The sequence below is a fragment of the Fonsecaea nubica genome (assembly GCF_001646965.1).
Source record: "Fonsecaea nubica strain CBS 269.64 chromosome Unknown Scaff33, whole genome shotgun sequence".
Lineage (NCBI taxonomy): Eukaryota > Fungi > Ascomycota > Eurotiomycetes > Chaetothyriales > Herpotrichiellaceae > Fonsecaea > Fonsecaea nubica.
The window spans coordinates 109,774-135,266 of NW_019173706.1; the positions used below are offsets into that span (position 1 = coordinate 109,774).

At 52.5% G+C, this 25,493-nt stretch overlaps 5 protein-coding genes across 5 annotated transcripts; 2 read left to right on the plus strand and 3 right to left on the minus strand.

Annotated features, from left to right (window-relative positions):
* Positions 1–3,183: 3,183 nt before the first annotated feature.
* Positions 3,184–4,839, minus strand: AYO20_05581 (hypothetical protein; the record flags this gene model as incomplete). Its single annotated transcript, XM_022643875.1, has 1 exon — positions 3,184–4,839. The coding sequence occupies one exon, from the start codon at positions 4,837–4,839 to the stop codon at positions 3,184–3,186; it is 1,656 nt and encodes a 551-aa protein (XP_022500116.1).
* A 449-nt stretch (positions 4,840–5,288) lies between these two features.
* Positions 5,289–7,196, minus strand: AYO20_05582 (hypothetical protein; the record flags this gene model as incomplete). The annotated part of the gene is made up of 1 exon (XM_022643876.1): positions 5,289–7,196. One exon carries the CDS (start codon positions 7,194–7,196, stop codon positions 5,289–5,291), a length of 1,908 nt encoding a protein of 635 aa, XP_022500117.1.
* A 675-nt stretch (positions 7,197–7,871) lies between these two features.
* Positions 7,872–13,475, minus strand: AYO20_05583 (fatty acid synthase subunit alpha; the record flags this gene model as incomplete). The annotated part of the gene is made up of 1 exon (XM_022643877.1): positions 7,872–13,475. One exon carries the CDS (start codon positions 13,473–13,475, stop codon positions 7,872–7,874), a length of 5,604 nt encoding a protein of 1,867 aa, XP_022500118.1.
* Positions 13,476–15,127: 1,652 nt separating this feature from the next.
* On the plus strand, positions 15,128–21,394 carry AYO20_05584 (hypothetical protein; the record flags this gene model as incomplete). Its single annotated transcript, XM_022643878.1, has 1 exon — positions 15,128–21,394. One exon carries the CDS (start codon positions 15,128–15,130, stop codon positions 21,392–21,394), a length of 6,267 nt encoding a protein of 2,088 aa, XP_022500119.1.
* A 1,608-nt stretch (positions 21,395–23,002) lies between these two features.
* Positions 23,003–25,178, plus strand: AYO20_05585 (hypothetical protein; the record flags this gene model as incomplete). Its single annotated transcript, XM_022643879.1, has 2 exons — positions 23,003–23,030; positions 23,083–25,178. The coding sequence occupies 2 exons, from the start codon at positions 23,003–23,005 to the stop codon at positions 25,176–25,178; spliced, it is 2,124 nt and encodes a 707-aa protein (XP_022500120.1).
* Between the last annotated feature and the right edge of the window lie 315 nt (positions 25,179–25,493).

Genomic DNA, 25,493 nt, shown 5'->3' on the forward strand with positions numbered 1-25,493 from the left:
GAAAGCGAAAGGGAGAAATGCTGGCAGAGGACTTGGCTTTAAACTGACCTGCTCGTTGCTGTAAAATTTGGTCTGATAGAATATAGCTCCTGTGACCATCAAGATGGACCCTGGTCGCAGCAGCGTGACAAACAAAGGGTCCTTAGCCTCGTCTTGGTACCAGCTAATGAGAACAGACCGTTGCATTGTATTCCAGTCAAACCGGACAGAGAGAGGCTCATTGGAACATAGGCTTCTCCTCCACTTTTCCACGCTCGTTGTCGCATGTCGGGTAGTGTCTTGGGCAATAGCTCCGATGTCGGGCACGTGCACACAAAATGAATAGATGTGTGAAGATGAAGCAGGGATGCTGAGAAGGCGAGAACGAAGAGCAGCTTCCAATTCATCACACAGGTATGGAGCAGATGGAAAATTCTGCTGGGAGTACATGTCGACATCAGCTAGTCAGGGTTGTCTTATCAGATCTTTCTCCAAAAGGGCAATGATCCAACATTGTCGTGGAGAATACCAAGACATCATGGGAGAATGTGAGGTCTTGGTGCCATGGCTCGGGCCCTGATTGACCCGGGAGCACCGCGCCAATGGAGGGTAGCAGGACCTGATGCTACCATGGGCTTCGATCGAGGCATTGTGGCTTCATCCCGACCACAGAGGAAGCAATTCAATTGCCATCCCAGTCGACAGCGAACTGGTGGGCGAGTACATCCGTGGGTGACGGTGGTAGCGTCGCGGGCCCCCGCGCACCTATAGCGCGCCTAGATATTCAGACTTGGAAACATTGACTATTTGCCAATGAAAATCAAATGTGTACGCGTCATAAAGAAGTAAAGGCCAAGAATACCAAGTCTGGGCTCTTTCTCCTGAGCCCCATTAACAGGTGATGGCTTGACCTTTTGAACTGGTAGCTCCTGTCATTATGACAGTAAATTATAGTACTCAAGTGTCAGGGAAAAGTGATAGGCCGCTCCATAGATGGGTATGCTAGTCCAAATTGTACAGCTTTCTGCAATAACAAGCCAAGGGGGAAAGTTGTGCCCATCCCTCAACAGTTTGGTTAGCACACGTCGAAGGCCAAGTAGGTCGTTGGCAGTTCAGTGCCTATGAAAACTCCTCGGGAAGTGTCCCAAGCACATCATGGGGTACTCACCCAGGGACACTGGCTGACCGTTGGTAGATCGCCGCCCCACACAATAACGCTACCTCGAAATCAGCTTAGTGCAAGCCAATCTCCACGACTTGAGCCGTCATCTAATCAGATCATCTGATACCCTGCCCTGTATTACATCTTATAAGTAGAGTGCCCATCAGCATGTGAGGCGTCTGAATAGCTTCCAAGGTTCCGATATCGGGAAGCATTGTTGGCAACAAAAAGCTCACCAAGTGTCCTGAAGCCCAACGTGGGAGCTCATTTTTGCCTCCTGTCTGAGTGATGACTGGGGACATGCCTTGCAGTCTGTGACTACAGGCCAAGACCCCAAGTCAATCAGGGGACAGGCATCATACACATGGCTCAAAGACTCTCGAGTCTTATGGTCTCACTGTGGTAGTTGAGAACAACAGCGGTCGAGGGAGAGAAGGATTGTCCTACAGAACTGGGGGATTCAGTTGACCCCGTCCAACGAAGGAGCAGGGAAGCTTCTCAGGGATCCTACCTTGCATCAGGGCCGAAACAGGCCGCCATAAATCTGATCAGGTGAAGTTACCACGAGGCTGGACATGCGCCATGTTGGAGACTGGAGCCTGAACGAGAGCCTACTGGCAGGTGAACGAACACCACAGGAGCGGGCCAAAGCCGTGAGAGAGCAGAAGCGAGTTGAAGGGGATGACGGGAGAGAGGTAGGGAGCGGAAGAGAGCCGCCGAGGGAGCGAATCAACCAAGTAGAGGTGACGACAATTCTGGGGATTATGTATATATTTCGAGTATATATATGTCTTCTGGCCTCCAACTCAATGTGGACCCAAAGCGTTCAAGCTAACCGAAGTAGGTATCTATACTCGGTGGTGCACCTCGTAGGTAATTAATTATATCCCCTACGTTGATGGCCGTAGTCAAAGAATGTCACTGCAAGTATTGTCTTGGCATCGCATACTCGACCCCGGACCAATTATCGAAAAACCAACATTTATTTCCATGCGGCGATCGCGGCCGAGGACGCACAGGGCCAGGCCTGTGCTTTGCTGACTCGGCGCCCCCCGCCCCATCCCAAGAATCCTTTCTCCGTACGCGAGTACGAGAATTGAATTATTCTCGTATTTGCTTTGACAGCCCCATATCGTCTTTGTATTACTCGTGTTACCTGGTGTGGTTTTTTCTCCACGCTGATTCTGACTTACATGGGATTTTAATTCCAAGAGATTCGGGCTTTCTTGTTGGCCTTAAGCTTTTCGTTTCTCGCCTCGCTCTTGGCGGCCCCCCCCCTCCTCCCTATCAGGGCCGTGGCCAGAAATACGGGTATTTTAGCTGTCATGCCTGTCTGTAAGATGTAACGTCCCTACCAGCACAATCTAGTCCAACGGTCTGGCCTGCTTGGGTGGCACTCTCTCGCGCAGGGCAGAATGAACCTCAAGTAACCCGCTCCCCACCCCGCAATGCCCCCCGTCACGCTTTCTTCTGTGCTCGAATAGTGTCCCGCTCTGTCGTCTAATCTTAGACCTATCTCACATATTGCGGTCATTTTTCTCCATTGACACCATTCAGGCGTTCTTAGGGTCAAGTCTGGTCCTTATCTCCTACGGCCCTCCATGGTCCATCACCTCGGCATCCCTGCTCCTGGCCCCCAGAGTCAAAAAAGAAGGAATGATGGAGGCCCATCTTGCCAGTTACTGAAGCTAACTTTATCCAAGAGGATCGATGCTTTGGCGGTTCGCAGGACTCGTGTAAACTGATCATGGTGAGGCTTCAGAGGCCCGCCTAAACGAGAAACCCGGGATGCATGCACGTTCAAAGTTTGAAGCACCGTCGTCGGGACGCGCTATACACGCTTCGGTTTGGGTCGTTGTTCGCCTTTCCAATTGAACAAGTCTCTGATATCGGCTGTACTTGTATATTTTCTCTCACTATAGCCGATATAAAGAACTCTAAGATGGAGACTTTTAATACTCATCGTTCGTCGTAGGATCAGGTATCCCAAGATCAGGGTGGACTTGTGCATCTGATGAGCGAGCAAGAGAGCGAACTTGACTTCAGCACCCCGTCTCCTTTAGGACACTTTGCCATGTCTGATCATTCAACTTCAAGACAGCTCTCATTCCCTCTTCCGCACGTTCTTTTAGTCCCTCCCCTCCAGCGAGGGACTCTTGGTCCGCGGTCTTCTGCTCCGCCTGCTCTTCCCTCTGCTGAACCAGACCCAGCAGATCCGTCAACGCGCTCGCTTCCACCCTCGTTCGCAAGTCCGCGCAGATCCTCCGACGCCAGTACATGACCTCGCCCTTTCCCAAACCCCGACTCGACAGGTTCTGCAGCGCCTTGTCGACCTTGTCGCCGGCGATTGCCGCCGAAGTCGAGAATCCCAGCAATACATCGAAGATGTCCAGCATGAGGAAGACGGTGTATATGTGGGTGGGGTTGTGTCGACCGACGAAGCGCGACGGGTTGACGAGGAAAAACACGCGGAGCACGTTCATCAGCGCTTCATCGAGGGCTCGGTACTTGAGCGCTTCGAGGATGAGTCGCATGGCCATTTCGGGGAATTTGCCCGTGGTGTACAATGAGGGTTGGTCGAGGAAGCGGTCGGATTTGTCCATGGCGGTGGCGGCCCGGCGGAAGGCTTCGAGGCTGCGCTTCTCGGGCGACAGATGGCGCGCGACCGACTCGGTCCACTTGTCAAACTGCTCTGGGAGACGCGGCTGCTCTGCGGCCAGGTCGGCGGCGGCCTTGATGTCCGCGAGGCACTTGGGGCACTTGCATGTGAAGAAGTAGTCTTCCATTAGCTTTGCTCTCCTGGCGCTCACCGATGCCGTGGGCACGATGTAGCAATTGAACAGCTCCTCGTCTGGTTGGATGTCTCGGAGCGGAATGACGTGGATGAATGCTCGCCGCTGGTCGTCCGAGAGCTGCGAGGAGGTCATCCAGCCACCCGTCATGGTGTGTTGGGGTCTATGGACCGCCAGGTTCGGTTCGCAGCTGTGGTTGAATTTCGCCACCAGAGGCTCCAGCATGACGCCGATCCCGCCCTGGATTGGGGTCGGCAGCTCGGTCGCGTTGGATTTCATGATGAAGATCAGCCGCTGGATCATCTCAGTCGCCATGCTGGACGCGGCCAGGTGTTTGATCCCCTCGGCCATGTCGGTCAGGTTCGACCGGCCGCGCGCAGCGAGGATCTGCTCATGCGAAGTCAGCTGTGTGATGCGGCCCCATTCGTCGCTCGGCAGCTTGTCGCGGTCTTTGAGGAGCACCGCCCGCAGCACGGCCCGGAGGATGGCAGGTGGCAGGTTGTTCTGCACCTTCTTGAAGATCTTGCATTCGTACTTGTGGTATGCGTGCCAGGCGTCGACCTGACAGCTCCTGCTGCAGAAGCGCGCGGCGTGACAGCCGTTGCAGATCTTGAGCTGGACAGAGGCGTGTCCGTACCCGGGAATGGGCAGTGGACTCTCGCTGACGACGAGGCAGTGGTAGCACGTCGTGTGTAAAAAATCCGAGTCGATCGCCATCATGGTTGGACAAGGTAATGAACAGATCGGGTCCTTTACAGACAAGAACTGCTTTGCAAATACCCCTTGGCCCTGTCCCGGTACCTGTTCGATCTTGAGGGTCTTTTCATGGTTACTGTCAATATACGACGCCTCTGGAGCCTTGCGTTGTTCAATGAGCGAGTCGAGGAGGGCATCCAGCTCATCCATGGCCGTATTCCTGCTCCACGGCCTGGGTTTGATATGCGGCACGCCAACTCACAAAAATCGATCAAGGCCGAAGGGGTGTGCCGAGGACACCACAACAATTATTCCCGCTGCTCGTTAGACTGGTTCCTGCATGCGCGTACCATGGATCCACCGATGTCAGCTTTGATCGACCCCGGCTATGCGATTGAATCATGCAGCATTTGATACAGTGGTGGGCATTCCGATAGATGTCGATACTTGCGGGATGCTGGAGAATTGTGACGAGGGATCTTGTCTGCAGGAAAGAAATGTGCGGCACTCCACACGGCACGCGCTTAGGATGAACATGGTTTGGCCCTATCACTGACCATTATTATGTACAAGGATCCTTTGGTACCCGCGGCAGGCGGGAAGTGGCAAGACGCGGCGACGGCGAAATCCACCCATTGAGAGTTCAGCTGCCCACAAAATCAGAACCTCAACCACATGAACTGATGCGGCTTCATATGGATTCCCGCATCCCGTAAGTTGATCACATAGCCACTCACCAGATCCGTCGTCTCTGCAGGCATCCCCAAGAACCTGTCCCGGCCGATCCACTGGGCTTCATCCGAGAAGTTGCAGAGACACAAAACGCTCGAGTTGACCCCTAGACGCTGATAGCCAAGGATGGCAGGATTGCCCGTGTAGAACCCAATCGCCCTCCCTCCTGCGAGTTCGTCTGTGGTTTTGCGCAAATGGATGAGATGTTTCATGCCCGCATATATCGCCCCTGAGATGGTGCTGCTGTCGTGTCGGTCGGCGTACCGCGATTCTGGATACCAGGGCCGATTCACCCATCTGCTGTCGTCTATTTTCGCGGGATCGTTGAGGTAGCTATAATCGTTGAGTTGGCCGACTTCATCCCCCAGGTAGATGAGTGGGATTCCACCCGTGCTCATGGCGATGGAATATGCGAGTAATATTCGCTCAATGGCATGATCCTGCATCGACTCTAACCCTGCCAATGAAGCCGTGGTGCCAGATATTCTACAGTCCCCTGTTTTGGGATTATCCTGAAACGGGACGCCTCGAGCAAAGCTTCCCGGATGGCGGTTGACGAAGAACGCGTTGAGGAACTTCCGATGGTTTCGACCCTCCTTACCAAGTTCAGTCGCATCCTCGTCAGAAAAGGTCCAGCCGATGTCATCATGGGATCGGACGTAATTGACCCAAGCACAGCCTCGCGCTATATTGTGTCTGCGCTCTATCGCCTGGGACAGCATTGATGCATCTCGAGTGGCCAATGCCTCCCACGTCAGGGCCATCTGAAGGGGGTTATAAGACAGTTGGCACTCGTACCGGTCAATGTATTGCACCACAAAGTCCGGATGGACAATTGCCTCGGATTTGAACAGGACCGATGGTGCCGCAATTCGACAGAGAGCATTGAACGCTCGGAGCAGTTTGTGGACCTCTGGAAGATTCTCACAGTCGGTGTTCATTTGTTTCCACATAAAGGCGACGGCATCCATCCGGAAGAAGTCGACACCCACGTTGGCCAGGTACAGCATCTCGCCAGCCATGGCTCTGAACACGGCCGGATTCGAGTAGTTGAGATCCCACTGGAAGTGATAAAAGGTCGACCATACGAACCGACCATCTGGCAGTTGGATAAAAGAACCAGGGTGATCATCGGGAAAGATTTCCCGCGTCGACCGTTCAAACGATGAGGGAACGTTTCGGTCTGGGAAGATCCAATACATGGCGGAATGCTCAGGATCGCCCTCGGCTGCTTTCTTTGCCCATCGATGCTCATTGGAGGTATGATTGAACACCAGATCAAGCACCAAGCTGATGCCAGCCTTTCTCAGCTCCGTCGCCAGATCTCTAAGCTCCTCGATGGTCCCCAGTTGGGGCTGTACGTCTCGATAGCTTGACACAGCATAACCTCCATCATTGAGTGGTTGAGGTGCCAGGAACAAAGGCATCAAATGGAGATAAGTCAACCCCAGCTCTTTGAAGTAGGGGATGCGCTTCTTGATACCGGCCAGATTGCCAGCGTAGCGGTCGACATAGCAGACCCCTCCCACCATCTGGTTCGAGAGATACCACTCGGGATCGACTTCCCGTTGCCTGTCAACCTTTTGTAGGTCGGGAGATCTTTCTTGCCAGCTTTTCCCACACGTTCTTATCAAATCGACAAGTTGGTCAAGGCAATCATGTCGGTAGCCGTATAGCTCTGCAAAGATGGCAAAGATGGTAATGAAGTTCGTGTCGAGCCTGGCACCAAAATCTTGGTCCTCGAGTATCGAATTACCATCGGCGGTCTTCTTTAGTTCCTGGAGTATGTAGGCTTTGGCGGCGCGAGCCTGTTGCTCAACAGATAGACTATTCATGGTCCGAGATGATCTGAAGAGGAGACAGCCGAGAGAAGCGACGTGCCAAATCCCTTTCGTAGGTCTTTATCCATTTCAAGGTCTGGAATGATCCAGTCCCCAGGACCGGCTCTTCTCTCGGTCAAATTGTGTCTGTTCCAATTACGCCGAGCGAGCGAGCGAGTGAGTTTTGTTCTTTGTATTTGCTCGAGCCATCAGGCCCTTGTAGATACTGGGAGCTCAATAAAATATTTGCAGAAATTAAAAAAGGGAACACGGGCTTGTATCCTGTCGACTGTTCCTATTCACTTAATTTGCTTATAGTCTCGTATAGTCTCGTATATACCGGTTCCGAGTATAGGCGGCAGCATCACGTCTACCTAGTCACCCAGTGTCTCAAGAGCCTCACTTTGCCAGACAGTCTACGAAATGATCGAGTTAGAATTGGATTCTGTGTTCAAAACAATACAAGAGATCTATTATGTCTCATGCTGATGATCAGCCCTGAGGCTCGTGGTTACACAACTGCCTTTTCCCTCAATACTAACAGGCCATCGCCTATTCCATCAACTTCCAGCGCCAGAATGAACCAAAACCCAAGGAAATGGGAACTCCAGCCCCACAGTCCCACGCTTGCGCCATTTTCAATCACCCGCCAAATGCGTACAATCAGAAAGCTGAATATATTCTGGTCCCTCAAAACGCCGACACAGCGACGGCAATCGCCTGGCTATCACTGTGGCTAATACTGACATTCACCGTTTTGACACCCACTTGCTTCGCTGCCTCGAGCGCCGCGCCGTGGAGGGCGACTTTGGGTGCTCCCTTCTCATCGACCAGGATCTCAATGTCCGACAAAGGGGCTCCGGCACCCTTGCTCGGCACGCCCAGCGACTTGAATACTGCTTCCTTTGCGCTCCATCGTCCCGCATACGAAGCTTGAGGAGACGGTGCCTTGTTGCAGTAAGCTCGCTCCTGTTCGGTGAAGTTTCTCTTCACAAAAGTCTCATTCTCAATGTTGATGGCTCGAATGTCCTCGACATCCACGCCGATTTTTGATCCTTCCGTGGCATTAGCTTGCGTCAGCGACTCAAGCATAGCCTTTGTCTCCAGGGCATTAGGGCTTGGTGTCTTCTTGGGCTGGGTAGGGTGGTAGATGAGCTCTCCGGACTTCTTATCGGCCACTACGCGCTGCTCGGGATTGAGGAAGACCTTCTGCATGATCTCGTCCGGATACGGTGCCTTGGTCTTGGCCACGAACACAGTGTTATTGATCATACCATTGTGGAGGTATCTGTAGGCCTTCTTCTGCCTCGCCTCGACCTTAACCTTATAGCGCTGGAACTCCGCTTCGTCCAAGGCAGCATAGAGGTATTTGGGGTGGATGCCGATTGCTTGGGCGCCCTTTTGACCGAAACCGAAGGATGTGACGGAGAATGCTTTGATGCCATCTGTCTGCAGTGATCGGCTGGGGTAAACAATGTAGTCGAATTTCTCCATCACCTGGTCAACATTGTCGGCATTCCGGTTCCCGGGAACAAGGCCGCTGTTGAGGACTTGCAAGCAGCCATTGAACATCCAGGCACCGGCTGCACCCTTGGGATGACCGGTTAGGTACTTCTGGAAGATACCAAGCATGGCATTGCCCTTCTTGCGGCCGAGATGTGCCATTTGCTTGCAGAGAACCTCGGATTCGTTCTTGTCGTTCGCAACGGTCGAGGTTCCGTGGAAGGAAGCAACATCAAGGTCATCAATGGTGAGACCCCAAGTAGCCAGGGCTCCACGAAGGGGCGCAATGGTGGGATCTTGCTTCCAGAAATTGTTGCCCAAGCTGAACTGTGCTTCCTTTTCTTGACGGATTGCTTCACGTTCAATGTGCTCGGCACGTTCCTGCATGTACTCGGCCTCATTGAAACCGAAGCCGGCCTGGGCCTTCATCGCTGCAACCTCCTCGTGGAGGTACAGAAGTTCAGACTCTTGCCAGTTCTTGATGGCACGGCGCCTGAGTTCGAGCTGTCGCCGACGGTAGTTGATGTCAAGCAGAGGCGAGGGGAATTTGCCGGGGTTTTCACGAGCCGTGGTCAAGACACCTTGACCAGGGGCGGGCACGGAGCGACCGATCTTGTCTGTGGCAGTAGAGACGAGGCCGAGAATACCATAGATGGGTGTTCCCATGTCCAGAGCAAGACGAGCCGACATGATAATTTGCATGCCACAGCCTTGAGATTCCATGAATCCATTTCGAGTAGTGGTAGTCGGACGAGACATCTCCTTGGGCGTCCGACCATGCGCAAATTCGTCTTCAGCGTTGCTGGTGGCTTTCATGTTCGCGAACTCGTAGGAACCCTCTTCTTGGAAGTCATCAAAACCACCGACAAAGCAAACACGGGCCTTTCCTTCGACAATGGTCTCGTAACCAATATCGACTGACTCGACAGCAGTAGCACATGCACCCACAGGGGTCTTGATCGGACCGGTCGATGACAAGAGTAACATGTTGACCCATGCGGCCATGGTGTTGATGAAGGACTCTTGGAGAATGTCCTTCTGAACGGGTTTATCCATGAAGCGATCCTTGTACATGCCACGAAGTGCAGTGGTGCCACCAATACCGGAACCGACACAGTTACCCACCTCAGACAGATGCACGTACTTGTAGAACTCATACGGATCTGTAACACCAGCTGACAGGAGAGCTTCAGCAGTGCAGACAAGGACAAACAGCGTGACCTGATCGACTTGGGAGATGATATCGTCTGGAACACCATAGGTCTTCGCATTCCAGCCCGTGGGGATTTGACCAGCAACAAGACGATCAAATCGAAGAGCTTTGGGAATCAAAAGAGTCGCGCCTTTCTTCAAGCGGACACTGTACTCTCCGGATTCGAGTTCGAAAACCTCAACCTTATCGCCATGCTGTCGCTTGAACTCCTCAGCAGTTTCCTTGGAGGACTCGAATTGGTCGAGATCTTCTTCGATCTGGATTTCCTGGAGCAACTGCTTCTTCTTTGGGTCATAACCATTGAACAACTCGGGCTCAATGAGACGAATACCAGAGTGTTCGAGGATGTGTTTCTCATATTTGGCTTTGACATCCTTGTCGTCGACAGGTTCGCCGGTCTTTGCATCAACCCAGCCAGAGTATGATTTGCCCTTAAGTGGTCCGTTGTGGTTCTTGATCAAACCCATCATCCAGGCCATCTCAACGCAGCCTTCCAAGGAGAACTCACCGTAGGCTTCCATTTCCCACCGGGTACGAGAATTGCCCCAAGGCCCAATCTCGGAGAAGCCAGTGACGACAACCACCTTGTCGAGGTCAACCATGCCCTTGAGCTTGGCATTAAGTGGCTCGACTTCCTTCTGCCAGTCAGGCAGCTCGGGGAAGTCAAATTTCAGGTTGGCTCTGGGCTCGATGGTAACCTTCTTGTAAAGAGCCTCGCTGTCCTCACCATTAACAACCTTGTTCTCCAGGGCGGTCTCCTTGGTAACTGCTTGTCGGATGGCGCTTGTCTCCATGATTTCTGCTCGAAGCTTCGTCATGAGGTCCTTGAGATCTGGCAAGAACTGAAGACCTCCGTTCAAGTCGGCGAAGACGGGCTCTTGTTGACATAGGTCGATAATCGCAGGGGACATCAGACCAAGTAGGTTGAATGCCATCTCCTGTTGGGAGAAGGTTCGGACGCCGTATTTCTCGACGCCGTCAGCCACAATGTTGTTGCCACTCATCAACCCGGTTCCACGAGTCCACCCAATGACGGCGCCGCAAATTGTGAGGTAGTCGCCCCAGCTCTCGGAAGACCAACGGTTGAAAAGAGTCTCGAGCGCAAGCTTGGACTCGGAGTAAAGACCATCATTGCCAAAGGTACCGTGGTTCGGCGAGAGAGGAAGCATGACTTGGGCTGGTCGAGTGTTGAACCCGTTCTCAAATTTCTTCGACTTGACATATCCAAGCAGACGAATCAGGTTAGTCAACATGATACGATGAGCAAGCTCGGACTTGGAGTCGATGCTGTCAATTTCGCGGCCGTTCTCAGGGATAGCGGCGAAGGGCACAATGAAGTCCAGATCCCAACCAAGGCCCCTTTTGGTGTCGTAGATGTAGTCAACCAGGGCTTCCACGTCCTGTTTGCTTCCTTGATTGAATGGCACTACGACAAGCTGAGAGCCACGGCCACCGAACCGAGCATACATTGACTGGTAGTACTCGGTAACCTCACGTGAGTAGCGGCTGGTCGTGACAACGACTTTGGCGCCACCACTGATCAGACCTTGTAAAACTTCCGCTCCAATGGAGCCGGCACCGGCGCCGGTCATCAGCGCCATTTTGCCCTGGAAAGTTAGGCCTGACTTAGCTGCGTTCTCAAGCCCTTCAAGGTAGACACCCGTCAACTTCTTGCTGTACTCCCAACCGTGTTGTTCTTTCTTCTTCAGATGAAGGAACGGGATTGTCTCCGTCTTGCCTTGCTTAACGTTTCCGTTCATGGTAGCTCGTGGCAGTCCATTGCGACCAGGTTTCTTGACATCACCATTCTCCTGTGGCATGATTTGTGACTCGTTCATTGCCAAAGCACGGACAACATCCTTGTACAAGGTGTTGAATTGCAACTGGGAAGCTTTTGATAGCTTGTGCTGTTTTCGAATCAACTTGTAAACGTTGCGCAGGTCATTCTGCACTTTTGTCCGATTGCTGTATTCAGAGATCTTCCCACCCTCGGCCATCTCACGCACGTAGTGCTCAAGCTTGCGGGCACTTTGTCGGGGGACTTCTTTGTAGTCGAGGTTGCCTCGCGCATCGATCGTGGTCTGAGGACCGGTCGGGACCATGACATCCTTGTAAACCGGCGCTTCATTTAGAACATCCTTGCAGTTCTCAATAAGTTGCTCTCCGAGCTCCTTGGCCAGTTTATAAGTCTCGCCTCGCTCAGTGGGGCAGTTGTCAATGTGATATTGCATGTAGGCGATCAGGGTTGGATTCGATCGGTTCATGATCCGAATGCACTGGCTGACGATTTCTCGGTCCACTGCCTTGAGACGGCCGAAAATGATGTCATAGTACATGCTGAGGGCATCTTGTCGGGCCCAGTTCCACGAAGAGTCGTAAACACGAGCTTTCAAAGGGCTGAAGGAAGGTTCAATTCCTGAAGCATAGAACTCGCCATGTTCGGTGTTCCAAAGATCGAGCTGGGCTTGGAGGGCCTTGTTGGCCTCCTGAGAGCCAACGAACGCTTTATCACCAGCACGTAGATCCATCTTGAGGTAACGGGCTAACAGCTCGAGTTGCTGTTTGAACAGTGCTCGTTGATCCTTGGTCAGAGCATCGATAGCAGCCGGATCCATCATCATGCCAGCGGCGGCACCACCGGCTGCGGCACCACCAGCTGAGGCGGAGGAAAGGCTGATTCCAGCTGCTGCTGCATATTTCTGGGCAACATCACTGAGATAAGCCTTGGCATCGCTTTCCGAGCCTAGACGTGACGCTGGCTCCATGGTCAGAGCGAGCAGAAGAACTCCATCCTGTCTACCAGGCCCGAGTCCGAAGCTGGTCTCGAGGTGTTTTCTGACAGCCGTAATATTAAAGCCACCAGGCATTTTGGAGGCAACCAAGCGGGCAATCAGTGACTGCGACTGTTTGCCGAGCTGGCCGTTGAAAGTTGATTGCATTGAAGCACCGAGTTCGTCCAAGGGGGTGTCTTCTGGTTTCTCCGGTGTCGAGCCAAACTCCTTGCCCAAATCTCCTAGAATCTCGTTTTGTAGGGTCGATTTTCCACCGACCAAGTCTTTGATTGCCTTGCTGAGGGGGATATCTGCAAGTGGTTTCTTCAACTTCTGAGCCACCAACGCCCGCAAGATGTCGACTGCTCCAATTGGAGCATCCGGCACTGCAGCCGCAGGGCCAGCGCCGGCTGCTGGCGGAGGAGCTGCGGCTGTGGCGGAGGGAGCAGCAGCAGGAGCAGGTGTCGATGATGCTGCAGCGGACGATGAAGCTTGAGCAGCTGCTGGAGCAGGCTCTTCCTCCACCGGATCGACATCATAGTAAATCTCTTTCAAATCCTTGTTGTACGCGAGCACCTGTCGCGATAATGAGGTGGCAGCATCGTAGGTCTCGTATTTGGAGGCAAGGGTTCTCTTGGCCATACCGCCCAGGGTGTCTGCAGGACCAATTTCAACGATTCTTTCTGTTCTGTTCTTTTCAAGGATAACATCTTGTGTCTCAATCCACCTGACTGGTGAGGCAAATTGATATGCTAGAAGCTCAACAAGGAGCGTATGAGCGAGCTCTTGCTCGACTTCGGGACGCATTTCGGCGGTTTCGAGGCTTCGAGGTTTCGAGGTACAATTATGAAGGATGAAGGCTTCTCTTTCTAGAGTCTGAGGTCGGATTGACCAGATCCGATTGCCTGGTGCTGGATGAAGTTAATCAGAGCAGGGCAATGGCGAGCACAGGTTGTGCAGTGAAGGTACTTGTGCTTGGTCAAACAAGCCAAATTGGTGGTTACAATGGGATGAAGGAAAGGATGTATAGGAGGAAGGAACGCGGAGGAGCTGGGAGGTTGGAAAGTGATGAAGTTGTTTCGAACCTCGACGTTCAGGTGTCCTGTGGCTTCGGGAAAGAAAAAGTAATCCGCAACAAGATGACAATCAGCCCACGGACGAGAGGGTTGAATTGAATATGGAGACGGAAGAGGTCAAGCGGCGAGCAAGATGAGTTTTTGCGACGTCGCTTTGGTTTTGGTTGGGAAGGGATCTGTCAAGCTGCGGATGGATGCTGTAACCAACTGCGGGCGGAGATGTTGAAAAAATTGGCCGCCGCCCTGTACATGCACGCATCAGCCTGATAGGCTTGAACCACCAACACCTGCAGTGTTTGTTGGAGACAACGAGAATGGGAAGGTTGAGAAAGGAGTGGGGACAGAGTGGGCACTGTGGATAAGCCGAAGTTGGCCGGCTGTGAGTCTGGCTCCCCCACGAAAAATTTTGGGGAGGCAAAAAATCCTTTAGGCAGGGTTTTTCCGTCGCCGGGTACCGCAAAACTTGCAGGGACCGAGCTAGGCACCTAGGGAGGTACCTATCTAAGGGGCCTTCTTCGTAAAGCGAAGCCCAGAATTGGAGAAGTATCTGCACAGCGACGTAAAGCTGAGGTCACTCACGAGCTCACTGGCGGTTCTAGTAGGTGCTTAGAGAGAACACAGTATCCTTTTTTTCTTGTTGGAGACAAGAACAATTAATCTGTTAGCGCAAAAGCTCATTCACTGAATCTTGCTGCCTACTCTGCCTAGCCACCCAGCCCAAGTTGATTTGATTAGTATGACCACTGTTGCGAGTGTTTTCCTTTCTTCCGTCAAGAGGGTTGAGGAAGAAGCGATGACGCCGTTGTACCTGTCCCTGCAGAAGCGCTCTGCCCACCAAAATTTTAGCGTGGCCTAGTCGTCTGAGGGGCCGTCGTCCGGGGATTACCATTGGCGCATATCTGCTGAGGACCGCCGGAACCAGGGATCCACAACGCCCCGGCCGGCGTGAGGCTGGGCTTGGATGGCCTGGAATGGTTGCGTTTTGGGGTTGCTGAGGTCTGAGTGATGGTTTGGGAGCGGCGAAGCGGGAAAAACTTTGTGCTTCACTCAACAGACATTCACAGCTTCGGCCATATTCGTATCGCAAGATCATCAGATCCATCCAACATTGGAAGACCACCCCCAATACATACTGCTCTTGAGTGCCTTCCATTGCTCCAGTGGCCACCTTGCCAGTTCCTCAATAACTAATCCTATCTGTTATCAGCTGTGTCTGTTCCTACTCCAACATAATTCTCAACTGACACTCCTTTCTATCTTCCTCACCCATTCCCTCAGGAACGCGCAAATTTTCAAGTGGCATTAGCTTGCTCACTTTGATAATACACACTACCTTTCACTATCGCACGACATAAGAAACATTCCATCTACACGGCAGCAACCATGTACTCCGGCGGTGCGACCGGCACTCACACTCCTCGATCATCCCAGAACCTCCGTCCTCTTATCCTCACTCATGGCTCTTTGGAGTATTCCTTCCTGATACCTACCGGCCTCCATTTCCAGGCATCTCAGCTAAAAGATGCGTTCAATGCATCACTCCCAGAACCCACAGATGAGCTTGCTCAAGATGACGAGCCTTCATCAAGTGCCGAGCTAGTTGCCCGCTACATTGGCTTCATTGCCGCTGAAGTCGATGATGATGAGGAGGCCGCTGGATTTGTTGAAGTGCTCAAGGTGGCTCTGAACGAGTTTGAGCGAGCTTTCATGCATGCGAATGATGTACATGCTTTGGCTGCAACCCTGCCCGGGATTACGGCGAAGAAAAATCTTTTGGTTCAGTGTTACTACGCTGGTCGTGCGGCAGTGGCACGGCCCATCAAACCCCACGACTCGGCTCTGCTTCGGGCAGCAGATGATGAGGAGGCCAGCATTTTTACCGTCTTTGGCGGCCAGGGAAACATTGAAGAATATTTTGAGGAGCTCCGCGAGGTCTATACCACATATCCATCATTCACCAAAGACCTGATTGAATCCTCGGCCGAGCTGCTGCAGACATTGGCCAGAAGTCCAAAGGCGGACAAGTTTTACACAAAAGGCCTCGACATACTAAGCTGGCTCGCCGACAAGGAAACACAACCTGACACCGATTACTTGGTCTCCGCGCCAGTCAGCTTGCCATTGATCGGACTGGTCCAGCTTGCCCACTATCAGGTGACCTGCAAAGTCCTTGGGAAGACGCCTGGTGAGGTCAATGAACGGCTCAATGGCACCACAGGCCACTCTCAGGGTGTAGTTACCGCTGCGGCTATTGCCACTGCAACTTCGTGGGAAAGCTTTGCAAGAGCGGCCAGAGATGCCATCACCATGCTCTTCTGGATCGGTATGCGGAGTCAGCAAGCCTACCCTCGCACAAGTATTGCGCCCTCGATCCTGCAAGATTCACTGGAAGCCGGGGAAGGCAATCCCACACCTATGCTTTCGGTGCGAGACCTGTCCAAGAAGCAACTCCAAGAGCACATCGACGCCACCAACGAGCATTTGCCCAAAGATCGACATATCGCCATTTCTCTGGTAAACAGTGCCCGTAACTTCGTCGTGACTGGTGCTCCAATCTCTCTGCATGGTCTCAATCTTCGACTACGGAAGGTCAAGGCTCCGACTGGTCTAGACCAAAACCGCATTCCCTTCACAGAGCGTAAAGTGCGCTTTGTCAACCGGTTCCTGCCAATTACGGCTCCTTTCCACAGCCCCCTGTTAAGTGAGGCATACAAGCAGATCCTCGAAGACTTGGCCGACACCAGGATTCCCGCGTCTCGTTTGACTATTCCCGTGTACGACACAAACACTGGTGAGGATCTTCGCGCCCAGCAAGACAAGGATGTGGTCCCGGATCTTGTGCGTATGATCACCCAGGATCCAGTTCACTGGGAGCAGGCTACAGTCTTTGAAGGCGCCTCCCACATCATCGATTTTGGCCCGGGAGGTATTTCAGGCCTTGGAGTTCTCACCAACCGCAACAAAGATGGCACCGGAGTGCGCGTGATTTTGGCTGGTGCCATGGATGGGACCAACACGGAAGTTGGCTACAAGCCCGAACTCTTCGACCGCGACGAGGAACATGCCGTGAAATATGCGACCAACTGGGTCAAGGAACATGGACCCAGACTTGTTAAAACTTCCGTTGGCCAAACCTACGTAGACACCAAGATGTCGCGCTTGCTGGGTGTGCCGCCTTTGATGGTTGCTGGCATGACTCCCTGCACTGTGCCGTGGGACTTCGTTGCCGCAACCATGAATGCCGGCTACCACATTGAATTGGCTGGTGGGGGTTACTACAATGCAAAGAGTATGACTGAAGCATTGAACAAGATTGAGAAGGCAATTCCACCTGGCCGAGGCATTACAGTCAACTTGATCTATGTCAATCCCCGTGCCATGGGTTGGCAAATCCCGCTTCTCGCCCAGCTCCGTGCTGACGGTGTCCCCATTGAAGGCTTGACTATCGGTGCAGGTGTGCCATCGATCGAGGTTGCTCAAGAATACATCGACACCCTCGGGATCAAGCACATTGCTTTCAAGCCTGGGTCCATGGACGCCATCCAGCAAGTCATTAACATCGCCAAAGCCAACCCAACATTCCCTGTCATTCTGCAATGGACTGGTGGACGCGGTGGTGGCCATCACTCTTTCGAAGATTTCCATCAGCCAATCATCCAGATGTACGGCCGTATTCGAAAATGCCAGAATATTATCCTGGTGGCAGGTAGCGGTTTTGGCGGATCTGAAGACACTTATCCGTATCTGACCGGTACATGGTCGCGCAAATTCGGCTATCCGCCGATGCCTTTTGATGGTATCCTCTTTGGCAGTCGCATGATGACGGCGAAGGAGGCCCATACTTCTTTCAATGCAAAGAAGGCCATTGCTGAAGCCGAAGGTGTTGATGATACCGACTGGGAGAAGACATACAAAGGAGCCGCCGGCGGCGTTATCACTGTTCGATCGGAGATGGGCGAGCCAATCCACAAGCTTGCGACTCGTGGTGTCAAATTCTGGGCGGAGATGGATCAGAAGATCTTCAGCCTGGATAAAAAGAAGCGCGTCGCAGAGCTTAAGAAGCAACGCGAGTACATCATCAAGAAGCTGAACGACGACTTCCAGAAAGTTTGGTTCGGCAAAAATTCTGCAGGTGAGACAGTCGACCTTGAGGACATGACCTATGCCGAAGTGATTCGACGTATGGTCGAACTTATGTATGTGAAGCATCAATCCCGGTGGATCGAGGTCACGCTTCGTAATCTCACTGTCGATTTCATCCGGCGAGTCGAGGAACGCTTTACTGTCGGCTCGGGAAAGCCCTCCCTCATCCAGAGCTACGCAGAATTCGAGAATCCGTTCCCTGTTGTGGACAAGGTTCTAGCCACATATCCCGACGCTGAAGCTCAGTTGATCAATGCGCAGGACGTCCAGCACTTCCTGCTCTTGTGCCAGCGACGCGGTCAAAAGCCTGTGCCTTTTGTTCCCTCTCTCGACGAAAACTTCGAGTTCTGGTTCAAGAAGGATTCTCTCTGGCAATCCGAGGATCTTGATGCTGTGGTTGATCAGGATGTTGGCAGGACATGCATCTTACAAGGACCCATGGCTGCTAAATACTCGACTAAGGTCGATGAGCCCATCAAAGAAATTTTGGACGGCATTCACCATGACCACATCAGAGGACTGATCCAAGATTTCTATGGTGGACGTGATTCTGCCGTTCCTGTCATCGAGTATTTTGGTGGGAAGATCATCACTTCTGCGGAGAGCGTGGTGGAGCTGGATGGTGTCACTGTCATCCCTGATGGCTCACGGACCACGTACAGGCTCTCAACATCGCCATCTGCTACACTGCCCGATGCTGAGGCTTGGATTCAGCTTCTCGCTGGGAAAAACTACTCATGGCGACATGCCTTCTTTACAGCCGATGTTTTTGTACAAGGTGCTCGCTATCAGAACAATCCTATCAGACGCATCTTAGCTCCCACCCGTGGCATGACCGTTGAAATCGCTCATCCAAAGGACCCTTACAAGACCACGATCGTCGTCAAGGAGCCCAGCCAATCTGGAAAGTTGGTCAGGACGCTCGACATTAGTCTGTTCGGCAAGAATGAGATCCTCATGAATATGTGGGAAGAAAGGACAGCAGAAGGAGAGCCCGTTGCCCTTCCTTTCAAATTTATTTACCATCCGGAAACTGGCTATGCGCCAATTCATGAAGTTATGGATGGTCGCAACGACCGCATCAAGGAATTCTACTACCGGGTTTGGTTTGGCGAGAAGGATGTGCCATTTGACACCCCTACCACGAACGTCTTCGATGGAGGCAGGGCGACTATTGTAACTCAAGACGTTGCCGACTTTGTCCACGCAGTTGGAAATACTGGTGAAGCCTTCGTCGACCGCCCTGGTAAGGAAGTCTTTGCACCCATGGACTTTGCCATTGTGGTTGGGTGGAAGGCTATCACGAAACCAATCTTCCCTCGCGCGATTGACGGTGACCTTCTCAAGCTCGTTCACCTGTCGAATGGCTTCCGCATGCTTCCTGGCGCTGAACCCTTGAAGGTCGGCGATGAGCTTCACACCTCTGCCCGCATCAATGCGGTGCTCAACCAAGACTCTGGCAAAATGGTAGAGGTTTGCGGCACCATCACCCGCAGAGGACAGCCGGTGATGGAAGTTACCAGTCAATTCCTGTACAGGGGCACCTACGAGGATTACGAGAACACCTTCCAACGCAAACAAGAGACGCCAATGCAAGTCACTCTGGCCACGTCAAAAGACATTGCCGTTCTTCGATCCAAGGAATGGTTTCACCTTGATGAGCCGGATATCGACCTGCTGGGACAAACTCTGACATTCCGTCTGTCAAGCCTCGTCCGCTTCAAGAACAAGTCTGTCTTCTCCAGCGTAGAGACTATGGGTCAGGTCGAACTGGAACTACCTACCAAGGAAATCATTCAAGTCGCATCCGTCGAGTATGAAGCGGGAGTCTCTCATGGCAATCCAGTGATTGACTACCTTCAGCGAAACGGCCAAACTATTGACCAACCTGTCAATTTCGAGAACGCGATCCCTCTCAGCGGCAAGACTCCTTTGACTCTGAGGGCCCCAGCTTCTAATGAGACCTATGCTCGTGTATCAGGCGACTACAATCCTATTCACGTGTCGCGGATATTTGCCAGCTACGCAAACCTTCCTGGTACCATCACTCATGGCATGTATTCCAGCGCTGCCGTCCGAAGCCTGGTCGAGACTTGGGCCGCAGAGAACCATATTGGACGTGTTCGAAGCTACCATGTCTCCTTGGTTGGCATGGTCCTCCCCAACGATGACTTGGAGGTCAAACTCGAGCACGTTGGCATGGTAGCTGGTCGAAAGATAATCAAGATTGAGACGACCAATAAAGAAACTGGCGACAAAGTTCTCCTTGCTGAAGCTGAAGTTGAGCAACCTGTCTCGTCGTATGTGTTCACGGGTCAAGGCTCACAAGAACAAGGCATGGGCATGGACCTCTACGCTCGCAGTCCCGTGGCCAAGGAAGTGTGGGACCGCGCCGATCGTCACTTCATGGACAACTACGGTCTGTCCATCATTAATATTGTCAAGAACAATCCCAAAGAATTGACCATCCATTTTGGTGGGCCACGCGGCAAAGCCATTCGTCAAAACTACATGGCAATGACATTCGAATCCATCAATGCTGACGGCTCTGTCAAATCCGAGAAGATTTTCAAGGAGATCAATGACAACACCTCGTCTTACACCTACCGCTCACCTACCGGTCTGTTGTCTGCCACACAGTTCACGCAGCCAGCCTTGACATTGATGGAGAAGGCTGCATTCGAAGACATGCGCTCCAAGGGCCTTGTCCAGCGTGACAGCAGCTTTGCTGGCCACTCGCTGGGAGAGTACTCCGCCCTCGCCTCGATCGCCGAAGTCATGCCCATTGAGAGCTTGGTGTCAGTCGTGTTTTACCGCGGGTTGACCATGCAAGTTGCCGTGGAGCGTGACGAGCAGGGACGAAGCAACTACTCGATGTGCGCCGTAAACCCGAGCCGTATCTCCAAGACGTTCAATGAACAGGCTTTGCAATATGTCGTGGAGAACATTGCCGAGACCACTGACTGGCTGGTGGAGATCGTCAACTACAACGTTGCCAACATGCAATATGTGTGCGCTGGTGATCTGCGCGCGCTTGACTGCTTGACAAATGTGCTCAACGTCCTCAAGATGCAAAAGATTGACATCCAAGCCTTGATGCAACAGATGTCTTTGGACGATGTGAAGGCTCACCTGGTTGAGATCATTGGTGAATGTCGCAAGCGGACGGAGGCCAAGCCGCAGCCGATCGAGCTCGAACGAGGCTTTGCCGTTATTCCACTCAAGGGCATTGACGTTCCTTTCCACAGCACCTTTTTGCGATCTGGCGTCAAACCGTTCCGTTCTTTCTTGCTGAAGAAGATCAACAAGACAAGCATAGACCCGGCCAAACTGGTTGGGAAATATATCCCCAATGTGACGGCGAGACCCTTTGAGATCTCCAAGGAATATTTTGAGGAGGTGTATCGACTAACAAACTCACCTCGTTTAGCGAAGATCTTAGAAGACTGGGATTCATATGAAAATGCAGGAGATTCAGGGGTGAGGCGCCTTTCTTCGGTGGCATAAGCATTCCAGCATGTATCTGTGCTCCTCGAAGGGGGGGCGTTATCTGCATTTGCGGAGGTGTTTCCAAAATTGGAGCGAGGATAGAAACATCAGGCGCCTGGTAAAGGGTTGACAAGATTTGATATGGGACAGCATGGTCGAACTACAGCAGCATTAGATTTCCCTTTCTTTTCCCGTGTACAGATAGTAGCAGGGACGACAGGTCCAATGCAACCTTTAGAGATAATGAAAGCGGCATTCATTTCTCTCAATCAATTCTAGTATTATTGTGTGAATTCTTTCACCTTCCGCTATAATTTTGCACCTATAATCGACAAGCCGCAGCTGGTTGAGGATTTGAATATATGTCGTGACAAATAGGCCAGCAACCGGTGCCGCGTATTGTACGAGGCACCGTGGAGGTATCTCGAACGGACCAACGAGTACTTGTAGGGAGGGGGGGATTGTTCTGTGGCCTCATTTGACGATTGATATGTCTGTTTGTTCGAACACAAGGGGTCGATGACTCGAGAATCTGAGGCTGAGATCGTGTCATCTCAGATTATGAGTTCTAATCTTCACCTGTTGAAGCGACAAGCAGAATCCCCTGGACCTGCGACGTTGGGAGAGGAGATAGTTTCGATGAGTGGTCTGATGATGGGCTGTCTCAACCCCTTTCTGAATCCTTACTATGTGAGTATTTGTGGTAAGTGGCGGCTCTTTGACTGGCACCCTCACCTCTCGGATCCCTCACTCAAATCTCATCCCAGAGTTCGAAGCGTTGGTCAGAGTGTGTCATGGATGAAAGAAGACAAACAATACTCGTAGGTTGCATAGAGGTGGACGGAAGGCCTGTATCCCAGTGGAGACGATTGAGGCTCTCCCAAGCATCAGTGCCGTGCCGTCGACGGCGAGTCGGGTACCTACATTACTCGTAGACCTGGAGCGCAGGGTGGGCAGCGGGCGAGGAGTGGCCGCCTATCAAATGACCCTATCCGCCTGTTCTCGGTAAGCAGGAGGTCCCCCGCCTACCTACAGGTCCTTGCTAGGCTGAGCCCTGGGCAGTGGGATCCACGAAACCCTTTAAGTGGGTGCCTGACGTCCCTCCACAACTTTGCCATCGTGGCCCCCGAGTTCAATCACAGCTTCGATTCGACCACACATTTCTTCTGAATCTCCTTGCTCAGTCACAACGTCCGCTAATGCAGGCCGATTCCGGTCCTGGCATTTGATCCACGTCTCTTCTCCCGCATGGCCCAACCAGATCCCCCTTCCTGGCTTCGAATTGGCTCTTTGCAACCGTTACAATCACTGCTCCGGCTGCTCAACATTGTCTGGAGGCAACACTGCGTTGTCGAATGGTAAGGCTACCATGGGAGGCCATCAAACGCGCCTGCGCCTGATCAACCGCAAAGTGGTAATGAACCTGACCCTGGCTATGGACTGTTTTCTGTTTCGCTCATTGCTTCTGCACCCTTCTCTCAAAGTCTCCGTCTTGGGGACGCGCTTCTCGAATGCATTGCGCTGTAGTAGAAATGCCCGCGCAGGTACTTGCGCCATGAGTTGACATCCTAACCCACTCCAGCCAGCATTTGCTCAGAACCCTCGTCTGAGAGTAATCAGGCTCAGATGGATATCTCATTACTCGTTCGAGCTGGTACGTCTTTTCTACCCCTTGGGGGGATGCCGTCTCTAACCTCAGCTACTAGTCATCACCGCTTTTGACGACGCCACGAAACTGGTACAGCGCATTCGTGACCAAAGAACGAAGAACAATGGCACGCGATTACCGGAAGAAGCAACTCGAGACCTCTTGGAATCTCTTGCCCTGGGGCCTGTTATCGTCCGTGGCCACTATGAACATGATCTTAAACGATTCGGGGAGCCTTATGCCTGCGGTGATATACAAGCACGAGAACAGCTGAAAGATGTCTTGATCAATTTACAAATGTCCCTGATCATCACCTTGAGGGCGGTGTACATGGACGGGATCGAACTTGACTTTGTTGCCCTCCAAACTGCGTCAGACGACTGCCGAGTCAATGCTGGTGTTTGTCTGGGTCAACTGTCTCAGCGACTTTCGGATGCTATGAAAGCGCAGGCATTCTACCCTCAAACGCTGTCTTACTCGTCATCCTCTGGCTTAATGCCTCCTCTATCTCCATCGCTGGGCTATTCAAGCAGCCGCAGCACCCACTCGTCTACCGCCTTTCCAGCTCCAGGGACTCCTGACGCTTTGGCGGAGCAGCTTGGTCAGCTTCGCGTGTCGTCCTTGTCACATCATCCATCAGGAGAACATACAATGTCGATTAGTTCTGGTGGCTCTCAAGAGAACTATCCATATTCTAAGTCCAAGACAGTTTATCGGCCAGCCGTCGCCAGATTTCATGTAAACGTACCGTCTATGGGAGTTCACAGGATTGACGAAGCCGATGACAGGAGTCTGCGACGGAGGTCATCCCAGGCTCTGCCGTCGGATGACAACATCCTCTTGATGTTCCCTCAACCCGGTGGCCAGCCTGTATTGAACCCTCCAACAAGTGCCCAAGAAATCGATCGAGACTCATATATCTCGACTGGGAGAAACAACCACACGCCCTCGTTACCTGATTTCTCTCAACCACCTAGCGATCGTCAAAGTCAGGGTTCTAGAGTTCGCTTTGGCCCAGATGACTACGGTGACTATGCTGCCCGAGGGGATGGTAGGCAGTTCAGCAATAGTACCATTTACGATATGTACCACCCAACGACTCCAGAAAAACAGGTTTCTACCTCTCATTCCTTGAGAGCACGATCTTCCACCCACAGCAGTCTTGGCCATGTGCAATACCTGCAAGAAAATAGCCGGCCGCCAGCTCGAGAACCGAGATCGCTTGGTGTTGGAAAGAAAGTAAACCGAAAAATCCTCTCACAACGACCATTTCGTTCTCAAACAGGCATTTCAACGGTATCGCGAGAATTGCGGTCCCGCTCGTCTGTCTCTGCACCCATTTCAATTGAGCCAGCTCGAACACCACCACCCACCGGACCTCTCCCGCAGCCCCCGATCTCATCCCATTCTCAAACCGTGGCTCCGATATCTCCTTTGCCCGTTCCTGGTCGTGCCCCTTTGGTTCATACCGTGCCCTCGTCCACTGTTCCCTTGCTCGCTCCCCTGATAAATTCCATGCCCATCATCCTTCCGTCTGACAAAAACCTCCTCGGTTTTTGCAAGGGAGCATTTCGACTTCAAGCCGGCATGGAGCGCAAGGCGTTCACCATTGCCAACCGTCCTCACGGCTTGTCTGGAATGACCGCATACTGGCGCTGCGAGAAGTGCAGTTTCGAGGGACCTGTTTATCACACTGTCAACACCTCCAATGACAAAAAGAAGAAGGGAAAGCCTGAGAGAGTCTTTGATCCTAGAATTCGTGTTTCGGATGGTGGCGGTATAAGGTATCGTTGGACGTTCCTGGCCAGATGCCATGTGTCTTTGAAGGGAATGCTACTTGTCGATACGCCGTCTGGTAGGGACGGAAGTTTCGGGAGTTTTGGGTGCATCTTTTGTTGCGCCGAGGGCATGTCTCGAGGATGGCTGGACTTATCGGGCAAAGGGAACAATCCTGCGGCAAAGACCAGGGACGTGGCACAGGCAACGACACCTATCTTTGGCAACGTGCAAAGCTTTATGCAACACCTCGAGGGCGTTCATCGGCACCAGGATGGCTGGCCGAACGCCGAGATGGTTGGTCGCTTCCACGTTGTGGTGGGCAGAACGGCACTGGCTGAAGAGACTGACTGGGAGTTGAATTTTGTTCCACCGTGAACAGGAGTGTTGTAAGTGGATGCGCCTGGTTCTCGATCTGGCCAAGCAGGCTTCATCTTAAAAACTCGTTATACCCGACAGTCTCTCAGCTGTGTACCTCATTCGTGGCGTTCCAGGACACTTGGAATCAGTGGAAAGTGTCTGTTTCCGATCCTATTCCTATCTTGAGAGACTTATATACTGGCTTGAATCTTTTGCCTAGCAGTCAAAACGCAAGGCAATGCTTGGTAGATCACAGCCTCGCCATATTGGTTCTACTGCTCCGAGTCTGCCTTGTGAGGTGGCAAGGCGCAAGCACGGCGCTTATGCAAAGAG